Source organism: Trachypithecus francoisi, unplaced genomic scaffold (genome assembly GCF_009764315.1).
Source record: "Trachypithecus francoisi isolate TF-2019V2 unplaced genomic scaffold, Tfra_2.0 Lachesis_group4, whole genome shotgun sequence".
Classification (NCBI taxonomy): Eukaryota; Metazoa; Chordata; class Mammalia; order Primates; family Cercopithecidae; genus Trachypithecus; species Trachypithecus francoisi.
Window position 1 is genome coordinate 7210560 of NW_022681469.1, and position 27794 is coordinate 7238353.

Genomic DNA, 27794 nt, shown 5'->3' on the forward strand with positions numbered 1-27794 from the left:
ATCCTGTCATTATGATATTAGCTGGTTATTTTGCTCGTTAGTTGATGCAGTTTCTTCCTAGCATCGATGGACTTTACATTTTGACATGTTTTTGCAATGGCTGGTACCTGTTGTTCCTTTCCATGTTTAGTGTTTCCTTCAGGATCTCTTGTAGGGCAGACCTGGTGGTGACAAAATCTCTAAGCGTTTGCTTATCTGTAAAGGATTTTATTTCTCCTTCACTTATGAAACTTAGTTTGGCTGGATATGAAATTCTGGGTTGAAAATTCTTTTCTTTAAGAAGTTGAATATTGGCCCCCACTTCTTCTGGCTTGTAGAGTTTCTGCCGAGAGATCTGCTGTTAGTCTGATGGGCTTCCCTTTGTGGGTAACGCGACCTTTCTCTCTGGCTGCCCTTAAGATTTTTTCCTTCATTTCAACTTTGGTGAATCTGGCAATTATGTGTCTTGGAGTTGCTCTTCTCGAGGAGTATTTTTGTGGCGTTCTCTGTATTTCCTGAATTTGAATGTTGGCCTGCCTTACTAGGTTGGGGAAGTTCTCCTGGATGATATACTGCAGAGTGTTTTCCACCTTGGTTCCATTTTCCCCATTCACTTTCAGGCACCCCAATCACACGTAGATTTGGTCTTTTCACATAATCCCAGATTTCTTGGAGGCTTTGTTCATTTCTTCTTACTCTTTTTTCTCTACACTTCTCCTCACTTCATTTCATTCATTTGATCTTCAATCACTGATACTCTTTCTTCCAGTTCATCAAGTTGGTTACTGAAACTTGTGCATTTGTCACGTAGTTCTTGTGTTATGGTTTTCATCTCTATCAGTTCTTTTAAGGACTTCTCTACATTGGTTATTCTAGTTAGCCATTCATCAAATATTTTTTCAAGGTTTTAGTGTCTTTGCGCTGGTTACATAGTTCCTCGTTTAGCTCTGAGATGTTTGATCGACTGAAGCCTTCTTCTCTCAACTCGTCAAAGTCATTCTCTGTCCAGCTTTGTTCCGTTGCTGGCAATGAGCTGTGTTCCTTTGGAGGGGGAGATAACGCTCTGATTGTTTGATTTTCCAGCTTTTCTGCACTGCTTTTTCCCCATCTTTGTTGTTTTATCTGCCTTTGGTCTTTGATCATGGTGACATACTGATGGGGTTTTGGTGTGGGTGTCCTTTCTGTTTGTTAGTTTTCCTTCTGACAGTCAGGACCGTCAGCTGTAGGTCTGTTGGAGTTTGCTTGAAGTCCACTCCAGACCCTGTTTTCCTGGGTATCGGCAGCGGAGGCTGCAGAAGATAGAATATTGCTGAACAGCAAGTGTTGCTGTCTGATTCTTGCTCTGGAAGCTTCATCTCAGGGGTGTACCCAGCCGTGTGAGGTGTGAGGTGTCGGTCTGCACCTAGTGGGGGATGTCTCCCAGTTAGGCTACTCAGAGGTCAGGGACCCACTTGAGCAGGCATTCTGTCCATTCTCAGATCTCAACCTCCGTGCTGGGAGATCCACTGCTCTCTTCAAAGCTGTCAGACAGGGACATTTATCTTTGCTGAGCTTTCTGCTGCTTTTTGTTTAGACTCCACCCTGTCCCCAGAGGTGGAGTCTACAGAGGCAGGCAGGCCTCCTTGAGCTGTGGTGGGCTCCACCCAATTCGAGCTTCCAGGGAACTTTGTTTACCGACTTAAGCCTCAGCAGTGGAGGGCGCCCCTCCCCCAGCCTCACTGCCACCTTGCAGTTAGATCTCAGACTGCTGTGCTAGCAATGAGGGAGGCTCCGTGGGTGTAGGACCCTCTGGGCCAGGTGTGGGATATAATCTCCTGGTGTGCCATTTGCTAAGACCCTTGGTAAAGCGCAGTATTAGGGTGGGAGTTACCCAATTTTCCAGATGTTGTTTGTCTCCATTTCCTTTGGCTTGGAAAAGGAATTCCCTTCCTCCTTGCGCTTCCCAGGTGAGGCGATGCCTCACCCTGCTTCAGCGCTTGGTGGTCGGGCTGCACGCTTTGACCAGCACCAACTGTCTGACTCGCCCCAGTGAGATGAACCTGGTACCTCAGTTGAAAATGCAGAAATAACCTGTCTTCTGTGTCGCTCATGCTGGGAGCTGGAGGCTGGAGCTGTTCCTATTCGGCCATCTTGGGCGCGTTCCCCATTTTTTTTTTCATGTTTGTTGTTGTTTTCTCCTGGGATTCCCTTTACCTTCCTTCTTAATAGTCCTTTCTAGGAAGTTTGTGATGGCAACCTACCTTTCCTCCTGTTGAACCTTGTGTAAAGTATAATATAAATTTAAGAAACTTTCTTTAGGTGTTTATGCAAGTATGAAAACTGGCCATTTAATACTTTGGCAAAGAGTCTTTAAAATTATTAGGTCTAATTTCCCAATTATCTCTGTGATCTTAGTCTCATGGGCTGTCTTGATTCCCCTGTTGCACATCAGTAACTTTCAGCGTGTGTGTGTGTGTGTGTATGTGTATGTATGTATGTATGTGTGTGTATGTGTGATATGAGGCAAGTCTTTTTAATGGTACTGTTTTCTTGGACATTTAGAGACCATGTGCATGGAGCCACCTCTTTATGTTATCTACAGGGAATGGAAACCCCACTAAATTCATAAGGGTGATACAGTTTTTGATAAACACCAGTAAAGTCATGAGTCATTAGACAAAATTCTTGTTGATCATGATCTAAGATTTCTCAAATTTATACTGAAGGCATTAAATGATTTTCTAAACTCCTAAAATGCTTTCTGCTATTCAGCCTGTTTTCTAATGATAAAAGCATTGCTTATTATAAGAAATGAATCCTCTTCTACCTGCTGCTCTAGTTTTGTGGATTTTTAGATTTTTCAAAGTGAGACAGTTTTTTCATTTAAAATGTGAAAATTTCAAATCAGATATATCATTACCTCCACCAGACTTCATATACTCCCAGTCTCTTTTCTCATAAGGTAGTATTGTTAATAATTTGGCATTTATCCTTCAGAAACTTTTTTATAATTTATTTTTTCAAACTTATAATAGTCTTGATTTGAATTTTATAATTTTTTTTTTTTTTTTTGAGAGAAGTGTCACTCTGTCACTCAGGCTGGAATGCAGTCGTGTGATCTCAGCTTGCTGCAACCTCTGCCTTCTGGGTTCAAGTGATTCTCGTGCCTCAGCCTTCCAGGTAGCTGTGATTATGGCGTGTTGGCACATACCTGGCTAATTTTTGTGTTTTGTGTAGAGCCAGAGTTTTGCCATGTTGCCCAGGCGGGTCTCTAACTCCTGGGCCTAAGTGATCCACCCACCACAGCCTCCCAAAATGCTGGGATTATAGGCGTGAGCTACTGCGCCCGACCTGTATTTTATAATTTACTGTATATATAATTCAACTTGCTTTCTTTTAGTAATGTATTTTAGGGCTTTTCTTTGATAACATAGAGCTATATACTTTTTAAAAATTATTGTATTTTGTAATATGCGTGTCTAAGTTGGATAGTTATATGCCTATTGATAGACATTAAGGCCATTTTTACTTCTTGACATTACGAAATATGCTACAGTGAACTTTTTTGTGCATGTTTGGCAAGAGTGTGTTAAATGTTGATAACTATTGCAAAATTGTCCTGTATGAAGGATCCTTTTTCCGGATAGACCACATCGTAGGAAATAGACTAAAGCAGAACTCCTGGGTTGAAGCACGGTAAAGGGGTGGACCTGTGCTTCCCTTTTGTCTTTGGTATTGATTTTTGAGAAATTTTGGAGAGATCTTGGAGTTGCAAGGAACCCAGCTTGAAAGTATTTTGAAATGGAAAAATGTTAATATGTGTAAATAAATAGAAAACCACAAGCCTTTAGTAGCTGTAAATATTGCATACATAGTATGGCTAAACTGACTATAAAACCCTCTTTCAGATTGATAGTGTAAGTAATCTTATAGTGTAAGTGTGATTATATGTATCAATAGATTACAAATCTATCTGAAGTAAATATTCAAGCTGTAGATCAAAGTCTTATGCTGTCCTCTGCAAGTAATCTCTAAAAATTAATAATATTCATGAAGCTGTTCTGCAGTTTCTAGAAATCTTTGGCATAATTGTGTGGTTTTATTTCCATAATTTTTTCTCTAGTAAAACTACCAAAAATATCTTATTTTTAAAATAAGGAGTGTGAAATAATTGACAGCATATTTCTATGGTGTTTTTATACTTCTGTATTCAGTTTCTGTATTGTTAAATGTAAACCTTTTCTGTTATTTCTGCTTCCTTGTCAAAAACCATGACAGAATAATCTATTGTCCTTTTAGAATTTTCTAACTAACCATTTCTATATGTGCTTATCTTCATCTAGGAAGCTTTCTTTGGAAAAGATCTTCTAGATACAAGTAGACAAAGCAAGATAAGTTTAGATAATCTATCAGAAGATGCAGCTCAGCTTTCATATAAAACAAACATGAACGCAGGTTTCTTGGATCCTTCCTTGGATCCACTACTTAGTTCATCCTCGGCTCCAACAAAATCTGGAACTCATGGTATGTAGAATTATTCACGGATACTTTCTTTATATCATATGACATACGTCTTCCTTTCAGTTAAATCTTTTTGAAATGTTTTTGTTTGGCCTCATATGCCTTTTAAAAATCAACTGTATTGAAGTATAACTTACATTTAGTAAATGGAACGATTTTAAGTGTACAGGTGTATAAGATATAGCAAATGAATTTACCTGTGTAGCTAGTACCAACATCAAGAGTTGTGAAAGAAAACATTTGGCTTACACTTTGCTGAGGGCAATGTGAGGAGTTACAATTTGGCCAACAGTGACTTTTTTTACTAAAAATGCAAGATAGATTTTTGTTAATCATACAGCTGAAATTCAAAACAGAAACCAAAATGGATGTGGGGGTAGTTAGGACCTTGCTGGCATACTGTTTTAGTACAGTGAAGTCTATTGACCTAGGTCTTGGTTTCTTACTACTGACAGATTGAGCCAATAATTGTTTGTTGTGGTAGGGAGGCTTTCTAGTGTATTGAAGGATGTTTAACAGCATCTTTGGCCTCGTGATGATCAAAAATATCTCCAGATACTGCCAAATATCTTTTGGTGGGCAAAATCGCCCCCTGGTTGAGAATCATTATCCTAAATGCAGTGCCTATAGGAACTGTTAACAATCAGAAAGGTATGAGAACTTGATATATTTACAGAGTTACAGCAATGTCAGCAAGGCTCTAGGAGTTTAACTCATTGGGTAGGTAAGTGTTGTGATCAGTGTTTCTTGCACTTCTTGGATTTTTATGGTACTGTCAATTGTAAATCATTGTTCTTCTGGTAAGCTTCCTTTTTTTACCATTGATTGCATTTGTTACTCAGTTAATTTTATAAACTCATTTTGAAAAACAGTTTTAAAGCAATCTTCCACTGAAAAATGACTTTTGTTGTTGAGTAGTTAATGCTTCATTAACTTGGCATTATCCTGAATTGAAATACTGACATTGTTGATTTTGACTTTTTGAAATAGTTGGAAGCAATCTTACCCTCTGCTGGACACATGCGCATGTCCAGTCTACTGTTTGTAGTGAGGTCATGCTTCTTGTTCGTTCAGTCTTAGATATTTTTTAACTCCTACTTTAATTCTGTCGTTTTAAGTATTGACCTGCTCTTGTCCTTGTCAATATGTTGTTAAAATAATGTATAATGAAAGACCTGTGGGTCCTTCAAAGGATATTTTATGATAAAGTATATCTTGTAACTATCATAACTAGTCACTTGAAAACTTAAATAGGAGCTCTTTGCAGTTGAGTTTTAAAAGGAGAAGGATTGAAATTGGACAGAGAACATATAGGAAAGATATTGATATAAGTTTTTTTTTCTTTATTTGATTATTTTTTCCACAAAACTACTGAAGAGAGAACAGTTTTACAATAAGGCCAAAACTTGGAGGACAGAAAAATATACCCATTTCAAAACCTAGATTAATTGTTCTTTGCAGTTGAACCGCTCTTTTCACTTTATAATGGAAAATTAATGACTAAAGGCTTTTTTAAAACATGTCACTCATTATAGCCTATTATATAAATTTTAATGATTTATTCAGATATAAAATCCTTTAGAAGCAAACTTGTAAAACAGTCTTTAAAAAATTAGTTATAATTTGTATAGTAGAATTCCATTACTTTAAAACAAAAAACTGCTATATGACCCCTAAAAAAATTACCCAGAATTTTTTTCTTTCAACCACAGTGTTATCTAGACAATGCATTATTGAAATAATTTTCTCTAAAAAGTTCCTGGATATTTGGGCACACAAAACTTAATGTGATATATTATGTACGAATTACATTTTGGAAACTATATAATGGAACCACGACTGTTTGACAGAAATATTTGACCTGGAATATTACATTTATGCCCTCCTCCCCCTTTTAAATAAAAATAAACTTGAGATGGGTTAAAAATTTCAGTTGCTCTTTACTGAATGGCTAATATAATTATTAAAGCAAGCCTAAACGAGAGTTCCAATAGTTTCTTGGTTAAGCCCCAAACCCTTAGAATCCTCCTTGACTTTTCTTTCCCTTTTATTCATCCACATTTGTCTCTTCCTTCAAAATACATCCCAAAGCCAACCACTTGTCTCAGCTTTCCTTAGAACCCTAGTGCTGACATCACCTCACCTCTCAGACTGCACTAGTGCCCTTTTCTGATCTTGCCAGCCCTCCCCAATTCCCACCCCACATCTGCTCTACATAGAGCCTCCAGTATGTTCCTTTTAAAATATTAGTCATCTCCTATCTTTCAGCCTCTCAACACCTTCTCATTACACTTCAGAATAAAACCCAGTCTTCCCCATGATCTCTAAGATCTTACACAATCTTGCCCTAGCTGTCTCTTTTTTATCCCTACCACAGTTTTTCTGTTACCGCTGTGGCCTCTCTTGTTGGCAAACCCGGCTTGCCCCAGGGGCTTTATGTCTGCTTTGCCTTAGTTTGGAGGGTTATCTCCATCTTTGTGCATATAACTTACTCCCTCATTTAGTTTTACGCTCAGTCATCTAAAGGTCTTCACAGACCACTCTGTCTAATGCAACATCCCCACAGCTTATTTTTAATCCTTTTTCCTTGTTTTTTCTTTAAATAGCACTTATAGCGATGTCATTGATTTACTAACTCCCTCCGAGAAAGTAAGCCCTCTGAGGGCGTGCACTTTGTTTCAGTCATTGCTCAGTGGGCAATGCCTCATCTGTGATCCATAGACACAGTTCTGTGGGTAGTGAAATACTTTTTTAAATAAATGAGTGAATGAGTAATCAGTATGAACAGCAAAGCTGGAAGTACTAACTAGATGGTACCTGGCTTGTGCTCCATATGGAATTTCTAAAGAGTGATAGATTTGTCTTTCGTATTTTAACTTTTCCTACTGTGTTTTAATTTCTCAATTCACTTTTAGACATACCAATTTCTTAAGCAAAATTTTTTTTTGCTTTGTTTCTTACAGCAAAGCAAGTTGCTTTGTTTCTTACAGCAAAGCAAGTTGCTTTGTTTCTTATTCTGTTTCACTTTTATTGCCTACAGGTCTTGAAATTTTGTCTCAGTATACATTAGTCACAAGACAAAATAGTCTGAATTTTTGGTAAATTTTTGTAATTCAAAACGTTACTTCCTTTGCTATGAAAAATTTTTACTGTAAAATTAAGAGTCTCAGGTTTTTATTCTAGCACTTGCCTCAGTATCTGCTGTACTCTAGGTTTTTAGCAAATGGCTTAATATCTGGGAAAATACTGAAATTTTAAAAAACGTATTTACTATATTTAGGTCCTGCTGATGACCCATTAGCTGATATTTCTGAAGTTTTAAACACAGATGATGACATTCTTGGAATAATTTCAGATGATCTAGCAAAATCAGTTGATCATTCAGGTATATATGAATGCTGTTTGCCCTTTCTCTGGTTTCTGGTGTGAGTGAGAGGTGTGTGATGTGTGGAACAAGTTTAGCCTGTTGTGTGTTTCCCAGTAACTTCGTTTTTGTTTTTGGCTTTGTTAAAGAACTCAGCATTTTATTTGATCTACCTCAGCTTTCCTGCTTTAGGAGGGGATATAGCAAGTTAATTTCTGTTGTCTTTCTAATTGCATCACATTTAAGGCACGTTGCCTTAAAGTCTTGCTGTATCTTGTTTCTTCTTTTGTTTGCATTTTCCCTCACTTCCCGCTCCTGTGGTAATCATCCATTTTATTTGGTTTGGGTCTTATAGGTCTTGATTTATGCACTTTCCAGGTTGAGAGCTCACCTTTTCCATTTGGTAAGAAACTGAGCAATGGATGACGGCTGACTAGAAGTAGTCTTCTTTTTTCATAGTGATTTCAGCTGAAGCAACCTGTAGGTGCATGCTGTTGATCAGTAGTGCTAATGTCTCACTAATCCATACTTTGCTTTTCCCTTTTTGTGTGTGGCTAAAGCATAGTATAGCTGTACTGTACTTTGGGTGACTTTGTCAATAGTTTTTCTTTAATGAATAATTTTTTGTTAATATGTGATTTATAATATTACCTAAATGTTGTAGAGCTAGTTCCTAATATAAGATCAAATAAGAACAGAATAAATTTTTACTTTTTAATAGTAATAATATTGAGAAAGCATGAAAAAAATGTAGATGATAAACCATGTGACTCTCAACAAATGTGAGCTACAGCATGTTATAATTTTGTAAATGTAATGTACATAATCAGAATGTGCCTACAGAATATTTTGAAAATATTACCTATAATTGAAGTTATTTACAAAAGGACAATATTAAACACTGAGAATTTTAGGACTTTTCATTAATTTATATGAAACGCATTCCTTTTTACATACTGTGCGTAATTGTACTGTGCATTTGATACCACTATTTTCCAAATTAAAGCAATTATTTGTATATCAATTTCTTATAAACTCCTATCTTAATGAAGCTGATTTTTTCTTTCTTTTTTATTTTTTTTGGCAGAAGTTGGCAAGTTAAAATCAGATGTATTCTTTTGTTCCTCAGGAAATGTTTTTACTTAAAATAGAACTTTACATGGCACCTAATACAAATATATTGTGCCAGATTTTTACTCACTCTCCAAATTGATAGGAGAATTCTAATTCAGAATTACAGACCTTATTTCTCTATTTTAATCATATTGTTGTATATTAAGTACAGGTAAATAGTGCTATACATTTTTGTGTGAGTATTCTGAATGTACCTTTAAATTTATTTTCCTTACTCTTTTAGATATTGGTCCTGTCCCTGATGATCCTTCTTTGCCTCAGCCAAGTGTCAATCAGAGTTCACGACCATTAAGTGAAGAACAGCTAGATGGGATCCTCAGTCCCGAACTAGACAAAATGGTCACAGATGGTAAAATATTTGCCCTACATCTAGGCTTTCTAAAAGACCTGAGTAAATATGATTTTTAAAGACTTTTGCATGGTTATAATTAACTTCTAATTATTTCTATGTCAATTAAATGCTATTTTGTATCAGTATATTGAATTAGTAGCTGTTAATGTTTCTATTTTTTTAAAATTTATTCTAGGAGCAATTCTTGGAAAATTATATAAAATTCCAGGTAAATGTGTTTTGATTTTTTAGTTTATGAAAATGGCATTCCCCATACCATGAGCCTACTAGTCTTTTAATCTTGTTACTATTACTGTTTTATCTCCTAGAGCTTGGCGGAAAAGATGTTGAAGACTTATTTACAGCTGTACTTAGTCCTGCGAACACTCAGCCAACTCCATTGCCACAGCCTCCCCCACCAACACAGCTGTTGCCAATACACAATCAGGGTATGTTATGACTTTATAATTCTATATTTTATTCACACCCGTGTGTATATATGTGGGTATATAGTAGCCACATGTACAAACTGGTAGGGAGAAAAACCCTTTTGTGATGATAGAAAAATACTAACTTCAGTCACATAGCTGTCTCCCTGAAATTCTCTGTAATTCTGTAATTATCCTTATGTCCAGAATTCTTTTGCTCATTCATTGGCAGTAGGGAGGATGTAACAGTTCCTGCCCCCTTCCCTCCCTGCAAGTCCCATTCCCAGCTCACTCCACTCCAGTCATTTCCCACATAGGCACTTCCGTATATGTGGAACTGTCCCTGCTCATCTAGCTGCCTGTACTCATTGATCTGCTCTCAGTTTCACTGTCATCTCTCAGAGGTTAGCTGGTTACCACCCTACCCCCATGCTTTTCATTTGTAGCACATGTCACAAATATAATACCTGTTTGGGTAATTAAGGTCTTCCCTTTGGATTGTAAGCTCTTTAAAGGCTAGGGTCATACATGTCTTGCCTTATATGCCCTGCCACAGAGTATGTCTTCAGTACATACTTTCATAGTAAATGGGTGACCATTCTATCCATGTAGACACTGAAATTTTGTGGACGTTTGCCTATTTTGTTCATTTTTCTTCTGCCTACTTATAACTAGCTACCAATTTCTCCCCTTTTCTGTAGAGCTGAAATTTGATAGCCTAGGATTCAGGTCTGTATGAGTAGATGGGGAAATTGGTTACAGGTATGGGAATCTCCTATAGGAAGGAGTTAATGGAGTTGCATGGTGGCATGTATATAACTCTATATGTAGTTTTGTTTTGTTTTGTTTTGAGACAGGGTCTCTCTCTGTCACCCAGGCTGACAGGCAGTGGTATGAACACAGTCCACGGCAGCCATGATCTCCTGGGCTCAAGCAATCCTCCTGTCCTCAGCCTCCCGTGTAACTGTGACCACAGGGGACACACCACCATGCCTGGCTAAGTTTTTGATTTTTTGCAGAGATAGGGGTCTCACTTTGTTGCCTGGACCAGTCTAGAACTCCTGGGTTCAAGTGATCCTCCCACCTCGGCCTCCGTAAGTGCTGGGATTACAGGCGTGGATCTCTGTGCCCAGCTAGTATATATTTTTGATGATTTGAGCATAGGAACATTTCTCTGTATCCTGTTGTCACTACCTCATGACTATATCCTGAATTGAATAACATGAATCTTACCCTTTTCCTGTGTATAAGAATCTTATCCTTATCCTTATCCTGTTAAAGTGTGTGAATAATTTGTAACCTTTACTAACAACTTTGTATATACATGAAAAATTACATAATGCACATAATGGAAATATTTGAGTTTTTACCAGTTTCGCCTCTAAACATAAATTTACCTTGAATTTTGCTAGGCTCAACATATGATTTACATTTGGGTATTATACTCATCATAACTGCTTCTTGCCTTAATTGTTCCCATATGCTTTTTTTTTTTTTTTTTCTTCTGAGATGGAGTCTCACTCTGTCACCCAGGCTGGAGTGCAGTGGTGCAATCTCGGCTCAGTGCAACCTCTGCCCTCCGAGTTCAAGCGATTCTCCTGCCTCAGCCTCCCTAGTAGCTGGTATTACAGGTGCCTGCCACCACGCCTGGCTAATTGTTTTTATTTTTAGTAGAGATAGGGTTTCACCATCTTGATCAGGCTGGTCTTCAACTCCTGACCTTGTGATCCATCCGCTTAGGCCTCCCAAAGTGCTGGGATTACAGGCGTGAGCCACCGTGCCCTTCCCCCATATGCTTTTTTAATGATTAAGAACTAGTATTTCTCTTTTCAACTTATAAAAATGACCTGTCTTTATGTTTTCTGAACTGAAAGTGCATATTTTAAAAATCAGAGATGTATTCCTTTGTTAAAAACATAGTCATTATGAAAATCACTTCATTGTGCAGTCTCATTTTTAAAAAGTCTTGAGAGGATGACTTTTTCTTTTTTTGCAAGGTGTTAATGTGTGATACAAGGTGAATCAGGCTGCCTACCATTAGGAGTTTGTAATTCTAATAATGTAGACTTTCAGGTATACAAGTAATGTGTAGTATAGTACAGAATAGTACAGCCTTATGAATCACTAAGATTTCATTGTTCTTGTTTGAAAGAATAGTAAGTAGTTCTAATGTAAGGGCAAAGCATGATCAAGTTACATATAGGGTGACACATAGTTATTCAAGAATGGCCACTTTAACATTGTCCAGAGCAAAGGGAGTGGGAATTGTTTAAGGAAGCAAAACTAGAAGTGGACACTGGTGCTGATTGTAAAGGGCTATGAGAAATAGGCAGAGGCAGCTGGCCCTTTCCCTACAGGCTTTTAAGAACCTTTGAAGACCTCACACCAGTGGTATGATCTGATCACTTACGTATTTTGCTAAGGTAGCTCTGCTATCAATATTGGGAATAAATTTGGGACAAGAAGAGTACTAATGAAGTTATTGTGGTTGAGACTAAGTCAAAAAGTAGGTTCCATGTAAAGATACTTTGGTGCTGATTGAAAGGAAGGAATAGATACGAGAGGAAATGACATTAGAACAAGTAGGACTGTGCTACTGAATGGATATAAGGTGTGAGGAAAGGGGACATTAAAGTGAATTAGACTATGTTTAAACCAGGGGCCCAGAGGATAATCATGAAAGATGGAACAAAGGAAGACTTAGTGTGTGTGCTGGTAGAAGGTAGTGGAGGTACAGTGAGTTTAGTTTTAGACCTCTTTTAGGTTGGTAGAAATGGGACATATATACTATTCTGACTTACAGGCAGTTGCAGTTAGTCAAGGAGATGGATGAAAATGTAGGAATTATCGGTGTAATTGTGCTAATTGCAGATGTGGGAAGGATGAGATATATTAAGAGAATACACTGCCAGTAGAGTATAGAATCTCGAGCAGTGCTTTTTAATTAAATGTAATTAAGTATATGCTTAACTCATCTGACTTATATTAGGTGTGCACATTACATGTTTCTTATTGTTCTTCCTTTTAAAGGTTAGGTGAAAGTGAAAAAAGTAGTGAGAGATTTGAGACACTGAGTGAGAGGTATAGGATCTTGGAAATGAATGATCATTAGAGACAGGTTGTACAGTTAAGTAAGGTGAATACTTGAAAAACGTTGTTTCATTGGACCATGGGAAGGTTGTTGGTAATCTTCAGTGGAGTAACTTCAGTAGAATTGATGAGAAAGGGAGGCAAAGTGTAATATGTTATTATGTAATATGTAATATGCTTTATTATCTGATGGTAATAAAGTTCAGAAAGTAGAGAATAGAATTTTCAAGATTGAGAGAGAGTAACTTGAAGTCCCTTTATGTAAAAGTTGTGAAGTAACTTTTGAACTTTTATAAACTAATATGACTAGTTTGGGTAGATACGGTGGACTTGAAAAAAAAAAAAAGAGACCACTTCTTGAATAAAATAAGATGAAATACTTTGCCTTTACTTGTTTGTCCTTGAACAAATTATTTAATTTCTGTGGGTCCTCTTTGCTTAAATGGAGCTGAACATAATAACCTATTTCAGTGGGTTTTCGTGAAGCTGTAAAGCTTTTAAGACTACTTAGAATAGCATAAAGTACTTAACAAATAATAGCTAATATTATTGGGAAAAGTTTCAACATAGTAATATTGTAGTTACAGTAGATGGCACTGATAGATGGCTACAGTATGGATCACATTCTCCTTGACAATAAACTCTTGTTTCTCCTAACTACATGAAAGACATTCGATGTTGTTTATTAAAATTCCACATTCCTTAATGCAGCGGTCCCCAGCTTTTTTGGCACCAGGGACCAGTTTCAAGGAAGACGATTTTTTCACAAACCCAGGTTGGTGGGTTGGGGAATGGTTTTGCGATGCAACTGTTCCACCTCAGATCATGAAGCATTAGATTCTCATAGGAACACGCTTGCATGCACACTTCACAACAGGGTTCACGCTCCTATGAGAATCTAATGCTGCCGCTGATCTGACAGGATGTGGAACTCAGGCAGTAATGGTCACTTGCCCACTGTTCACCTATTGTGCAGCCGGGTTCCTAACAGGCTATGGACTGGTACCAGTCTATGGCCCCAGAGTTGGGGACCCCTGCCTTAATGGAACCTGCTTTTCACTGAAGTTGAAAATAGATGTAGTATTCTAGTTTGAAAAAAAGCAGAAATCTTGCCCTTTAATCCTTGGAGTAAATGTAAGTGTCATGAGACATTTGTCATTGTGAAAACCTGATCCAGTGGACCCAGGTGTGGTATTTAGTAGCATAAGCCCCTTTATGGAAGTCAGAGAGTTCTAGGAAGTCTTTGAGACAAAATCTTTTAAACTTGTCAGTGATCATCCTTAGTATCTGCACATACACACTGGAGCTATGTAGGCTTTAGTGTTGTAGTAACATTCACATGATGTGGTTTAGGTGAAAGACCGTTACGCATTGGACAATTGGAATTGTGAAAGACCATTACGCATTGGAATGACATTAGATAACAAAAAATCAGGTGATCAGGTTAGGAATTCTCTAGTTATACCAAGTATTAGTCAACTCTGTGTTGCCATTTGTGTAATTAATTGGTGATGTGGATCTCCTGTAATAGTATGGCCCTAAGTGTTGCAACAATTAACAGAGGCTTTGTGTATTTCCACAAATCATCACGTTTAATTGGGAGGGCTTTTTGAAGGCACACAAAGTTTTTGTTGTTGTTCGTTCTTTTTCTTTGGAAACTGCTCCAATATGGACAGTTGGCATACTTCCAAACAGTTTAGACAAGTAGACTTTCACAATAAGGATTGAAGTTACATGCTTAAAGTAGTGTTGTAAAGAAACATAAGATGGTCTTATTATTTGCCTAATGTCTATTTAGAAAGAAAACGATAAGGTATTTGATGTTTGTGAATAAGCTCGAATGAGAATTCAAATGCATTTGGGGGCTGAACTGTCAGTTATAAAAATTAGGCCAAAACCGGAGTGTATATATTTTTAGCAATAATCATCTGATTGATAGTGATAGATATATTGCTTACTCAAAACTATTTAGAGAAAGTATCAATTTAAGAATCACAGATGGGGTGGACACAGTGGCTCACACCTATAATCCCAGCACTTTGGAAGGCTGAGGCGGGTAGATCACTTGAGGCAGGAGTTTGAGATCAGCTTGGCCAAAATGGTGAAACCCCACCTCCACTAAAAATACAAAAATTAGCTGGGCATGGTGGCAGGTGCCTGTGATTCCAACTACTCAGGAGGCTGAGGCAGAATTGCTTGAACCTGGGAGGCGGAGGTGGCAGTGAGCTGAGATCTTGCCACTGCACTCCAGCCTGGGCGACAGAGTGAGACTCCATCTCAAAAAACAAAAAAAAAAAAGAATCATAGATGGTTTTTTTGTATTAAGAGGAACAGGAATAAAATATAAGAAACATCTGTTTATAAATTTTTAATGAAGAGAAAGAATATTTGATAAAACGTACTAGCATTTGCTGTGATTCATTCGTTTTTTAGGAGTTAATATGTATCGAATAGTTACTCCATACCAGGAACTGTGTTCAGAGCTATGTATATATTATCTCAATTAACCCAAATGACAGAATACCTGCGGTTTACAGAAATACAAATTGATTCTGCTTCTAACAGGTAAAATTGAGGTTCACACCCCAGGCTTTTGGACTCCAGAACACTTGCTGTTTCTAGTACACAATAATGAAATAGAGGATCACAGCTGTAGAGATCGTATTTCAAACTCTTATAGCCAAAAGTGACTCTTTAAGTATTATATAATATAATACTAAAAAATCCTACTTTTAAATTGCATTAAAGATTTTGATGTAGAAGTACAAGCATCTCTTCTATACTTGGGGATTTGGTTCCAGGACCCCCAGGTATAACCAAAATCTGAGAATACAGAAGTCAAATGTTGGCCCTATGGAACCTGGCATACAAGAAAAGTTGGTCCTCTCTATGCACGGGTTTCACTGTGTTTTCCATCCTCATTCAGTTGAAAAAATTTTGTGTTTATGTGGACCTATGCAGTTAAAAACCATGTTGTTCAAGGGTCAACTTTACTTCAGCTCCTTGTTATTTATGAATATTATGCAAATAGAATTATTTTTTTCTCTTAAGATGTTTTTTCACGGATGCCACTCATGAATGGCCTTATTGGACCCAGTCCTCATCTCCCACATAATTCTTTGCCACCTGGAAGCGGACTGGGAACTTTCTCTGCAATTGCACAATCCCCTTATTCTGATGCCAGGTACAAGCCTTATTTTCTATGGAAACTTAAATTGCACTAATTTCTGTTTGATTTATATATAAATTAGTCTGCTTAAATGATTGTGTATGATATTATTGTAAGTTGCATTTATTGTGGCTTTTGCTATAAACGTGTTACTTTTAACTATTTTGTAATAGGTTTTAATGAAAGCTGTACTTGGACATATATTAAAAAGTTATTTTATGTTTATAAAGTGAAGATATTAATTTTTTCCCAGGGATAAAAATTCAGCCTTTAATCCAATGGCAAGTGATCCTAACAACTCTTGGACATCATCAGCTCCCACTGTGGAAGGAGAAAATGACACACTGTCGAATGCTCAGAGAAGCACGCTTAAGTGGGAGAAAGAGGAGGCTCTGGGTGAAATGGCCACAGTTGCACCGGTTCTGTACACCAATATTAATTTCCCCAACTTAAAGGAAGAATTCCCTGGTAAGTCATGAATATATTATTTCTATTTTACCAACATTGTCACATGTGCAATAACTTTTTTTTTTAACTGCGATAGAGAGGTAGCTTAACTAATTTTCATCTGTGATGACCCACAATATGAAGATTCCCTAGATATCTAGAAACATCTTGCATGTTTACTTTGTCCTAGACCGTGCATCCATTCTCATATTTCTCAAAAGTTAGTTTCAGTTAATGAAATGGTCAGTTTTTCAGCTCCTAGCAGTGCTTACTAATATGTGGAAATCAGTGTTATGTGATTCTTCAATAATTTCTAAAACCCAAACTATCGTTTAATCAAAAATATTGCTAGGCTAAATCAGTGAATTCTAAGTAGTGTTTATAGGAAACGAATTCAATATTGTCTTCCCTTCTTCTCCCTTCACCTTCCCTGACTGTCCAGCTATTACCACTGCCTCTTGAAAAAAGCAGATGATAAAATAATAGTACAGTTTGTGAAAATTCTGATTAACCAGTGAATGAGACGTTTGGATTAATGAGATGTCAATTATTGAATATATGCAAGCAATGCAGTTTTACTATTTTGAGTTCATGGTGTCAGACAAACCAGGATTGAAAAAGTTATTCAGACTCAGTTTTACAATTGTTTCCCAGCTGTCTATCAGTACACAAACTCTTAAATTACTAGAGGGATACCTGGAAGTGACTTTTCATTTGGATGACCCCTGATTTTTAGGTACCTTTTTGGATTGGCATCTTCATGGTACTTTATTCCTTATGTATTGTAATAAATGAAATGCTTTTTATCCAACAATAGAAATCAATGGTTTGATGCAGGGAGACCTGTGAAGGCAGTGTCCCATTCTTCAGCCACTTTCTTTCCATGCTTACATTTGCTGTTTATGAACATACATGGGTATGTTGTCATTTTGTGTCAGCACAAATTGTCCTTACAGCAGAGCTATAACTTTTTTAAAAGTATTTTTCTTTAATAATTTTACTTGTGATTCAAGAACCTCATGAAATACTGTGTTAAAGCTGTTGGTCTGTGAACTGATTTTTCATTTTCATCGGCTTTTTGGAAGCTTGCTTTCTTTTTGTAATGTGGAATAAATAATTTCTATATTTATCATTAACTGTTGATCGTAGCCAAGTATCTTCATTTTGTATACCATCATGACACTGAATTTCATACAAATGGTTTGAACTGATTACTTTTCCATGTGTTTGTTGTCCGCACATGCTAGTGAGATGCTTATTTATGACTTTGTTTACTTCTGGTAGGTCAAATTGATAGACTTCTGTTTAGCGCAGATGTTTTACAAACTTATGCTTTGGTTCCGGTGGTATCTTACCACCCGAGGGAATTTATTATGTTTAGCTTACATTTTTGCTACTTTGTCCCTTGAATCTAAAAAAAACTTCCCAACTTTACAAGCTAGGTTGTTAATAAGGCAGCACTTCATTTAGAAAACATTTGTTTGGCCTACAGTATTCCAGCATCTTTGTTCTTTGTAAAGAACTTAATATAGGTCTGCTACCTCGTGAGAATACGGCCTGAATAAGATTAACTGTCAGCAGTTCATCAACATTTTTTATTACAGCACATCATTAGCATGACTCTGAGAAAGTGTTATACTCTGTTCTTTTGTTGCAGATTGGACTACTAGAGTGAAGCAAATTGCCAAATTGTGGAGAAAAGCAAGCTCACAGGAAAGAGCACCATATGTGGTATTTTAAGAAACTCCTATCTTTTAAATATTTAAATACAATGCTTGAACCTTATTTGTATAAGGTTAATAAAAAAACAAATTTCCATTTCAGAAAATGCTTTTTAGTACCTGTACAACAAGCAACTTTATTTTTACAGTGATTTTCTAACTCCTTATGTCTTAATAGAGAGTGTGACATTTTAATAAGCAAGTTAACAGAACGAAAATGTTGAAGATTGAAAATCAGCTATTATAGGGGGCAGGATGAATTCATTTCACTTTAAAATTGTTTTATCTCTTCAGCCGAGGTACAGTTGGCAGTCTGTATCCATGAGTTCTATATCTGTGGATTCAACCAACCATAGATAAATATTTTGGAAAAACGTCTATACTGAACTTGTACAGACTCTTTTCCTTGTCATTATTTTTTTAAACAATATAGTATAACAATGATTTACATAGCATTTATATTGTGTTAAGTATTGCAAGTAATCTAAAGATGACTTAAAGTATACAGGAGGGGCCAGGCACAGTGGCCCACACCTGTAATTCCAGCACTTTGAGAGGCCAAGGTGGGCAGATGGCTTGAGCCCAGTAGTTCAAGACCCGCCTGGGCAACATAGCCAAGACCTCATCTCTATAAAAAACGAAGAAATTAGCTGGGTATGATGGTGCATGCCTGTAGTCTCAGCTACTTGAGAGATTTGAGGGATTGAGGCTTCAGTGAGCCAAAATTGTGCCACTGCATTCCAGCCTAGGTGACAGAACAAGACCCTGCTATGTCAAAAAATAAAAAAGGAGAAAGTATACAGGAGGATATGTGTAGGTTATATGCAAATACTATGACATTTTCTATAAGGGGCTTGAGCATCTGTGGATTTTGGTTTCTGCAGGGAATCCTGGAACCAATACTCCATGGATACAGAGGGACAACTGTATTCAATTTGGAGAGTGGATTGGCATGCCTCAGTGTCTTCCACAGTCACCTCTTTTCTTGTTAGGTTTCATAGCGAATCTATGCATCTTGAAAGAGAAATATTTAGACATCTTTAAAGAGTTTTTGACACATGATCTTTGCCATGAACTATTAGGTAATTTTATAAGATTCGCAGTTCATATGGTAAATTATTTTCTCCCAAAGAGCCAAATTAAGATTGTCAGCTGGAACCAAATCCTTGCTTTCATTTTAAAGCATATTAAATGTGTATTATTGTTGGGAAATATATATAGTTATTTTCCAGCTTGTTCCCCAGTGCACATATTTTCATTTACAGTGATTATTTTGAATAGAGCATATATGTGTGTATATGCTCTATCACATATATATAGATGTATTGATATGCTGTGTTTTATCTTGACTTTAATTAGGTAATGACAGAATTTTTTAAATTTTTAAGTGATTTCTTTAATGATACATTTCAAATATCCAGATTTTTTTTTTTTTCTTTTTTAAAGACTGATTGGATATTTTTCTTTTTTCTAATTTTTTTTTTTTTTGAGATGGAGCTTTGCTGTTGTTGCCTGGGCTGGATGGAGTGCAGTGGTGCGATCTCGGCTCACTGCAACCTCTGCCTTCCAGATTCAAGCGATTCTCCTGCCTCAGCCTCCCAAGAAGCTGGGATTACAGGCATGTGCCACTATGCCCGGCTGATTTTTTTTTTTTTTTTGAGACAGAGTTTTGCTCTTGTTGCCCAGGCTGGAGTGCAACCATGCGATCTTGGCTCACCACAACCTCCGCCTCCCGGGTTCAAGTGATTCTCCTGCCTCAGCCTCCCGAGTAGCTGGGATTACAGGCATGTACCACCATACCTGGCTGATTTTGTATTTTTAGTAGAGACAGCGTGTCTCCATATTGTTCAGGCTGGTCTCGAACTCCTGACCTCAGGTGATCCGCCCGCCCCAGCCTCCCAAAGTACTGAGATTATAGGTGTGATCCACTGCCCCCGGCCTAGTTTTGTGTTTTTAGTGGAGGTGGGGGTTTCATCATGTTGGTCAGGCTGGTCTCGAACACCTGGCCTCAGGTGCTCCACCTGCCTTGGCCTCCCAAAGTGCTGGGATTATGAGCATGAGCCACCGTGCCTGGCCGCAGCCCCTTCTTTCTAAATTGAAGGAGACGTGATTTCTAAGGATGTGTTAAGAAAACTAGGAGCTAAAATATTAAATCACACCTGGGATCTTTAAGCTTAATTCAAATGCATAGAGAGGATTATATCCTCAACTGATAGATACTGTGCACTGTAAAGAGAGAAGACGGGTAAGTGTCCAGATGCTTTTTTGGGAGGTGTCGTAAGTATTTCAGCTATTTTACCTGACTTTTTTTTCTTTTATTTGAGAAAGTTCATGATAGTTTTATTTTATTCCTTAAAACATTTAACATAATCTGGGGAATATTTTTTGTCTTCTTTTGTCAAAGCAAAAAGCCAGAGATAACAGAGCTGCTTTACGCATTAATAAAGTACAGATGTCAAATGATTCCATGAAAAGGCAGCAACAGCAAGACAGCATCGATCCCAGCTCTCGTATTGATTCAGAGCTTTTTAAAGATCCATTAAAGCAAAGAGAATCAGAACATGAACAGGAATGGAAATTTAGACAGGTATGGAATTTTTGGATAATCTACTTTTTGAAGTTGCATTTTTATGTTTTGAGAGGGAGGTCTTTGCATTATTATTTTAGAATATAGTTCTTAGACCACGAAAATTTGATTAAGGATAGACTTGTTTCTCTTTTCAGTAAAATATATTTAAATTGATTTGGGAAGTTTATTGAAATATTATAAACCATATACTGCCCTAGGCACAAATGGAACATGCCATGATGAGTAATTTCTCTTCTTCAGGAATTCATAATCTAATATGGGAGCAATCTGGTAGCTGCTGACATCAAATTAACTTTCTGTTGCTTTTTCCCCACATGATGGTAGTTTTCTTCCTTAACCTAAATATGATTGCTTTTTCTTTATATTTTAATAGCAAATGCGTCAGAAAAGTAAGCAGCAAGCTAAAATTGAAGCCACACAGAAACTTGAACAGGTGAAAAATGAGCAGCAGCAGCAGCAACAACAGCAGTTTGGTTCTCAGCATCTTCTGGTGCAGTCTGGTTCAGATACACCAAGTAGTGGGATACAGAGTCCCTTGACACCTCAGCCTGGCAATGGAAATATGTCTCCTGCACAGTCATTCCATAAAGAACTGTTTACAAAACAGCCACCCAGTACCCCTACATCTACATCTTCAGATGATGTGTTTGTAAAACCACAAGCTCCACCTCCTCCTCCAGCCCCATCCCGGATTCCCATTCAGGAGGGTCTTTCTCAGGCTCAGACTTCTCAGCCACCTTCACCACAAGTGTTTTCACCTGGGTCCTCCAACTCACGACCACCATCTCCAGTGGATCCATATGCAAAAATGGTTGGTACCCCTCGACCACCTCCTGTGGGCCATAGTTTTTCCAGAAGAAATTCTGCTGCACCAGTGGAAAACTGTACACCTTTATCATCGGTATCTAGGCCCCTTCAAATGAATGAGAAAACAGCAAATAGGCCATCCCCAGTCAGAGATTTATGTTCTTCCTCCATGACAAATAATGACCCCTATGCAAAACCTCCAGACACACCTAGGCCTGTGATGACAGATCAATTTCCCAAATCCTTGGGCCTCTCCCGGTCTCCTATAGTTTCAGAACAAACTGCAAAAGGCCCTGTAGCAGCTGCAACCAATGATCACTTTACTAAACCATCTCCTAGGGCAGATGTGTTTCAAAGACAACGGATACCTGACCCATATGCACGACCCTTGTTGACACCTGCACCTCTTGATAGTGGTCCTGGACCTTTTAAGACTCCAATGCAACCTCCTCCATCCTCTCAGGATCCTTATGGATCAGTGTCACAGGCATCAAGGCGATTGTCTGTTGACCCTTATGAAAGGCCTGCTTTGACACCAAGACCTATAGATAATTTTTCTCTTAGTCAGTCAAATGATCCATATAGTCAGGCTCCCCTAACCCCACATCCAGCAATGAATGAATCTTTTGCCCATCCTTCAAGGGCTTTTTCCCAGCCTGGAACCATATCAAGGCCAACATCTCAGGACCCATACTCCCAGCCCCCAGGAACTCCACGACCTGTTGTAGATTCTTACTCCCAATCTTCAGGAACAGCTAGGTCTAATACAGACCCTTACTCTCAACCACCTGGAACTCCCCGGCCTACTACTGTTGACCCATATAGTCAGCAGCCCCCAACCCCAAGACCATCTACACAGACTGACTTGTTTGTTACATCTGTAACTAATCAGAGGCATTCTGATCCATATGCTCATCCTCCCGGAACACCAAGACCTGGAATATCTGTCCCTTACTCTCAGCCACCAGCAACACCAAGGCCAAGGATTTCAGAGGGTTTTACTAGGTCCTCAATGACAAGACCAGTCCTCATGCCAAATCAGGATCCTTTCCTGCAAGCAGCACAAAACCGAGGACCAACTTTACCTGGCCCGTTGGTAAGGCCACCCGATACATGTTCCCAGACACCTAGGCCCCCTGGACCTGGTCTTTCAGACACATTTAGTCGTGTTTCCCCATCTGCTACCCGTGATCCCTATGATCAGCCTCCGGTGACTCCAAGATCTCAGTCGGACTCTTTTGGAACCAGTCAAGCTGCCCATGATGTTGCTGATCAGCCAAGGCCTGGGTCAGAGGGGAGCTTCTGTGCGTCTTCAAACTCTCCAATGCACTCCCAAGGCCAGCAGTTCTCTGGTGTCTCCCAGCTTCCTGGACCTGTGCCAACTTCAGGGGTAACTGACACACAGAATACTGTGAATATGGCCCAAGCAGATACGGAAAAATTGAGACAGGTAAACACATTGTATGTTCTCAGTTTTAAATGTATGATGTGAGGAAGCTGTTCATTTCATCAAACTGAGTAATTTCTACACAGGGGTTAATTTCTTATTTTTTAAATTCTGTAGAGTTTGTCATACTGCAAAAAAGAAAAATGAAATTGATGAAATTAACACCAGTTTCATTTATTCTGTATCTGATTTCAGTCTTCATGAATTCACAGGGGATCCTTAAATATTGGAGCTTTGTTTTCTGATAGTTGTCTGGCAAGTAAAAGTACCCAAATCATCAAATTACTTTTCCTAATATATTGAATAGTTAAATGTAACTGGTGTTTCATCAGACTTTGAAATATTACAGTAGCCACATAATGAAAGTATCAGGATTTAAAAAGCCACTAACCTGCCAGGCACAGTGGCACATGCCTGTAATCTCAGCTACTTGAGAGGCTGAGACAGGAGGATTGCTTGAGCCCAGGAATTTGAGGCCAGCCTGGGCAACATAGCAAGATCCCGTATCTAAAAATAAAAAGCCAGTAACTGTGAAAAAGCCATTAATTACCACAAATTCCAGTGATTTTTGTTTCTTCCCATTTAGCGGCAGAAGTTGCGTGAAATTATTCTCCAGCAGCAACAGCAGAAGAAGATTGCAGGTCGGCAGGAGAAGGGGTCACAGGACTCTCCCGCAGTGCCTCATCCAGGGCCTCTTCAACACTGGCAACCAGAGAATATTAACCAGGCTTTCGCCAGACCCCCACCTCCTTATCCTGGGAACATTAGGTCTCCTGTTGCCCCTCCTTTAGGACCTAGATATGCTCTTTTCCCAAAAGATCAGCGTGGACCCTATCCTCCTGATGTTGCTAGTATGGGGATGAGACCTCATGGATTTAGGTAATGCTTTTAATTTCCTACCAAATTTAAATTGCTATTAGAAGAAGGAAACAGAGCCGGGTATGGTGGCTTGTGCCTGTAATCCTAGCTACTGGCTGAGGTGGGAGGATTGCTTGAGTCTAGGAGTTTGAGAACAGCCTGGACAATATAGTGAGACCCCCAACCTCTTCAACAAGTTTAAAAATTAAAAAAAATAAATATACAAATGAAGTTAGTATTAATCAGGAAGCTGTTACTGCTTTCTATTTCTTTCTCCCCTCTGAGATATATATATATAATCAGTTATTTTCTGCTAATGAGAGGTCATAGACATTTTTTCCCCCCCTAAGAACTCTAGAGACTCTGAAAACGTTACCTTTGTTTTTAAGTATTAACTGTATTAGCACTACCTTGCACCCTTAATGATGTAGTTTATCATACGACATCCTCAAAATGTAGCTATTCTGTGTAGGCAAAGCCTCCTATGATTTGATGAGACTTGTCCTCTATCCAAATTTCTACCTTTTAAGTTTACAGTCTAGATTAATTTTAGGCTGGGTGCAGTGGCTCATGCCTGTAATCCCAGTACTTTGGGAGGCCAAGGTGGGCGGATCACTTGAGGTGGAGTTCAAGACCAATCTGGCCAACATGGTAAAACCCTGCCTCTAGTAAAAATAGAAAAATTTGCCGGCCATGGTGGCGCATGCCACGCCTGTGTTCCCAGCTACTCGGGAGGCTGAGACAAAAGGATTGCTTGAACCCAGGAGGTGGAGGTTGCAGTGAGCCGAGGTCTCGCCACTGCACTCCAGCCTGGGAGACAGAACAAGACTCTGTCTCAATTAAAATAATAATAATAATAAATTTTAGAGATTTCTAAACTGAAAAGACTTGCCCTTTGGGAACTGTCCATGGTGAGATAGGGTTGTAAGTTAGTGGTGATGAATCATAAGAATGTTTCCTTTTTCAAAGTGGCTAAAGTCAAAGCCAAACCTATGCCCTGGTTATAATAAGGAAATAGTTCTTTAAGATATGCTTTTTAGTTTTATGTCTTTTAGTCTTATATCTACCTTTATGTTACATTCTTTTAGTTTCCTTTTCTTCCACCTTGGTTATAATTTTTGCCTCTTGCTACATTTTATATTCTGTGTAAGTTGCCTGTAATCTTATTCTTAATTTCCCTTTTTTCTTCCACCTTGTTATAATTTATGCCTCTTGCTATGCTTTATATTCTGTGTAAGTTGCCTGTAATCCTATCTAAAAGGAAGTGCAATATAAAATAGTCCAACAATTTATTCATTTACTTAATCTCTATAGATGAGGCCTACTCGTCTTTTTCTCTGACTAAAAGTTTAGTCTATTCCATCGTCAAACCTGTGCCTTTGTATAGTCTCATGTACTGAGACCTGTAAGTCCCTCAATAGGTATGAAGACCTATCTTAACTCAAACATCCTCCCCAAATCAGCTTCCTCCATTGAACCTCCCTAAATATAGATAAAAGAAACTCTTCCTGAAAAACTCGAGTAGTATTGTTCTTACCTCTAAACAATTGATTTCATCTGCTTGGTTGTTGTTCCTTTGTCTTCATTTTTGTTATCTGTTAAATCTTAAGCCTTTAGAGCTCGGATATGGTGTTCGTTATAGGATACTTAGCAAAATCTTACTTGCATATTAATATCTGTAAATACTTTTTAATGGCGATAGCTTTGCTTTTGTAAGTCATTGTATTTGGCAACATTAATTTTGTATCTACAATTTAATTGAAAACTTCCCCTTGTTTTCAACTTAACTCTAAATTTAACATAGTGCCTATTTGCTTTTTTTATTTTTATTTATTTTTTTAAGATTTGGATTTCCAGGAGGTAGTCATGGTACCATGCCGAGTCAAGAGCGCTTCCTTGTGCCTCCTCAGCAAATACAGGGATCTGGAGTTTCTCCACAGCTAAGAAGATCAATATCTGTAGATATGCCTAGGCCATTAAATAACTCACAAATGAATAATCCAGTTGGACTTCCTCAGCATTTTTCACCACAGAGCCTGCCAGTTCAGCAGCACAACATACTGGGCCAAGCATATATTGAACTGAGACATAGGGCTCCTGATGGAAGGCAACGGCTGCCTTTCAGTGCTCCACCTGGCGGCGTTGTAGAGGCGTCTTCTAATCTGAGACATGGAAACTTCATTCCCCGGCCAGACTTTCCGGGCCCTAGACACACAGAGCCCATGAGACGACCTCCCCAGGGTCTACCTAATCAGCTACCTGTGCACCCAGATTTGGAACAAGTGCCACCATCTCAACAAGAGCAGGGTCATTCTGTCCATTCATCTTCTGTGGTCATGAGGACTCTGAACCATCCACTAGGTGGTGAATTTTCAGAAGCCCCTTTGTCAACATCTGTACCATCTGAAACAACGTCTGATAATTTACAGATAACCACCCAACCTTCTGATGGTCTAGAAGAAAAACTCGATTCTGATGACCCTTCTGTGAAAGAACTGGATGTTAAAGACCTTGAGGGAGTTGAAGTCAAAGACTTAGATGATGAAGATCTTGAAAACTTAAATTTAGATACAGAGGATGGCAAGGTAGTTGAATTGGATACTTTAGATAATTTGGAAACGAATGATCCCAACCTGGATGACCTCTTAAGGTCAGGAGAGTTTGATATCATTGCGTATACGGATCCAGAACTTGACCTGGGAGATAAGAAAAGCATGTTTAATGAGGAGCTAGACCTTCCAATTGATGATAAATTAGATAATCAGTGTGCATCTGTTGAACCCAAAAAAAAGGAACAAGAAGACAAAACTCTGGTTCTCTCTGATAAACATTCACCACAGAAAAAATCCACTGTTACCAATGAGGTAAAAATGGAAGTATTGTCTCCAAATTCTAAGGTGGAATCCAAATGTGAAACTGAAAAAAGTGATGAGAATAAAGATAATGTTGACCCTCCCTGCTCACAGGCTTCTGCTCACTCAGACCTAAATGATGGAGAAAAGACTTCTTTGCATCCTTGTGATCCAGATCTATTTGAGAAAAGAACGAATCGAGAAACCGCTGGCTCCAGTGCAAATGTCATTCAAGGATCCACTCAACTACCTGCTCAAGATGTAATAAACTCTTGTGGCATAACTGGATCAACTCCAGTTCTCTCAAGTTTGCTTGCTAATGAAAAATCTGATAATTCAGACATTAGGCCATTGGGGTCTCCACCACCAACTCTGCCGGCCTCACCATCTAATCATGTGTCAAGTTTGCCTCCTTTAATAGCACCGCCTGGCCATGTTTTGGATAATACCATGAATTCTAATGTAACAGGAGTCTCTAGGGTAAACCATGCTTTTTCTCAGAGTGTGCAGGTAAATCCAGGATTCATTCCAGGTCAATCAACAGTTAACCACAATTTGGGGACAGGAAAACCTACAACTCAAACTGGGCCTCTAACAAGTCAGTCTGGTACCAGTAGCGTGTCTGGACCCCAACAACTAATGATTCCTCAAACATTAGCACAGCAGAATAGAGAGAGGCCCCTTCTTCTAGAAGAACAGCCGCTGCTTCTACAGGATCTTTTGGATCAAGAAAGGCAAGAACAGCAGCAGCAAAGACAGATGCAAGCCATGATTCGTCAGCGATCAGAACCATTCTTCCCTAATATTGGTAGGAATTTTTGTTGTTGTTGTTGTTGTTGTTGTTTTTTGAGACGGAGTCTGACTCTGTCGCCCAGGCTGGAGTGCAGTGGCCGGATCTCAGCTCACTGCAAGCTCCGCCTCCCGGGTTTACGCCATTCTCCTGCCTCAGCCTCCGGAGTTGCTGGGACTACAGGCGCCCGCCACCTCGCCCGGCTAGTTTTTTGTATTTTTTAGTAGAGACGGGGTTTCACTGTGTTAGCCAGGATGGTCTCGATCTCCTGACCTTGTGATCTGCCC

General features: G+C 38.6%; 1 protein-coding gene across 1 annotated transcript in view; it reads left to right on the forward strand.

Annotated features, from left to right (window-relative positions):
* KMT2C (lysine methyltransferase 2C) overlaps nt 1–27794 on the forward strand; it is a 302059-nt gene that overhangs the window by 234428 nt on the left and 39837 nt on the right. The window contains 12 exon segments of the mRNA XM_033193165.1: nt 4302–4482; nt 7760–7864; nt 9201–9326; nt 9505–9537; nt 9638–9757; nt 15878–16010; nt 16249–16463; nt 18100–18173; nt 20568–20750; nt 21127–23010; nt 23594–23886; nt 25709–27525. Coding sequence (XP_033049056.1) covers nt 4302–4482; nt 7760–7864; nt 9201–9326; nt 9505–9537; nt 9638–9757; nt 15878–16010; nt 16249–16463; nt 18100–18173; nt 20568–20750; nt 21127–23010; nt 23594–23886; nt 25709–27525 — 5164 coding nt within the window.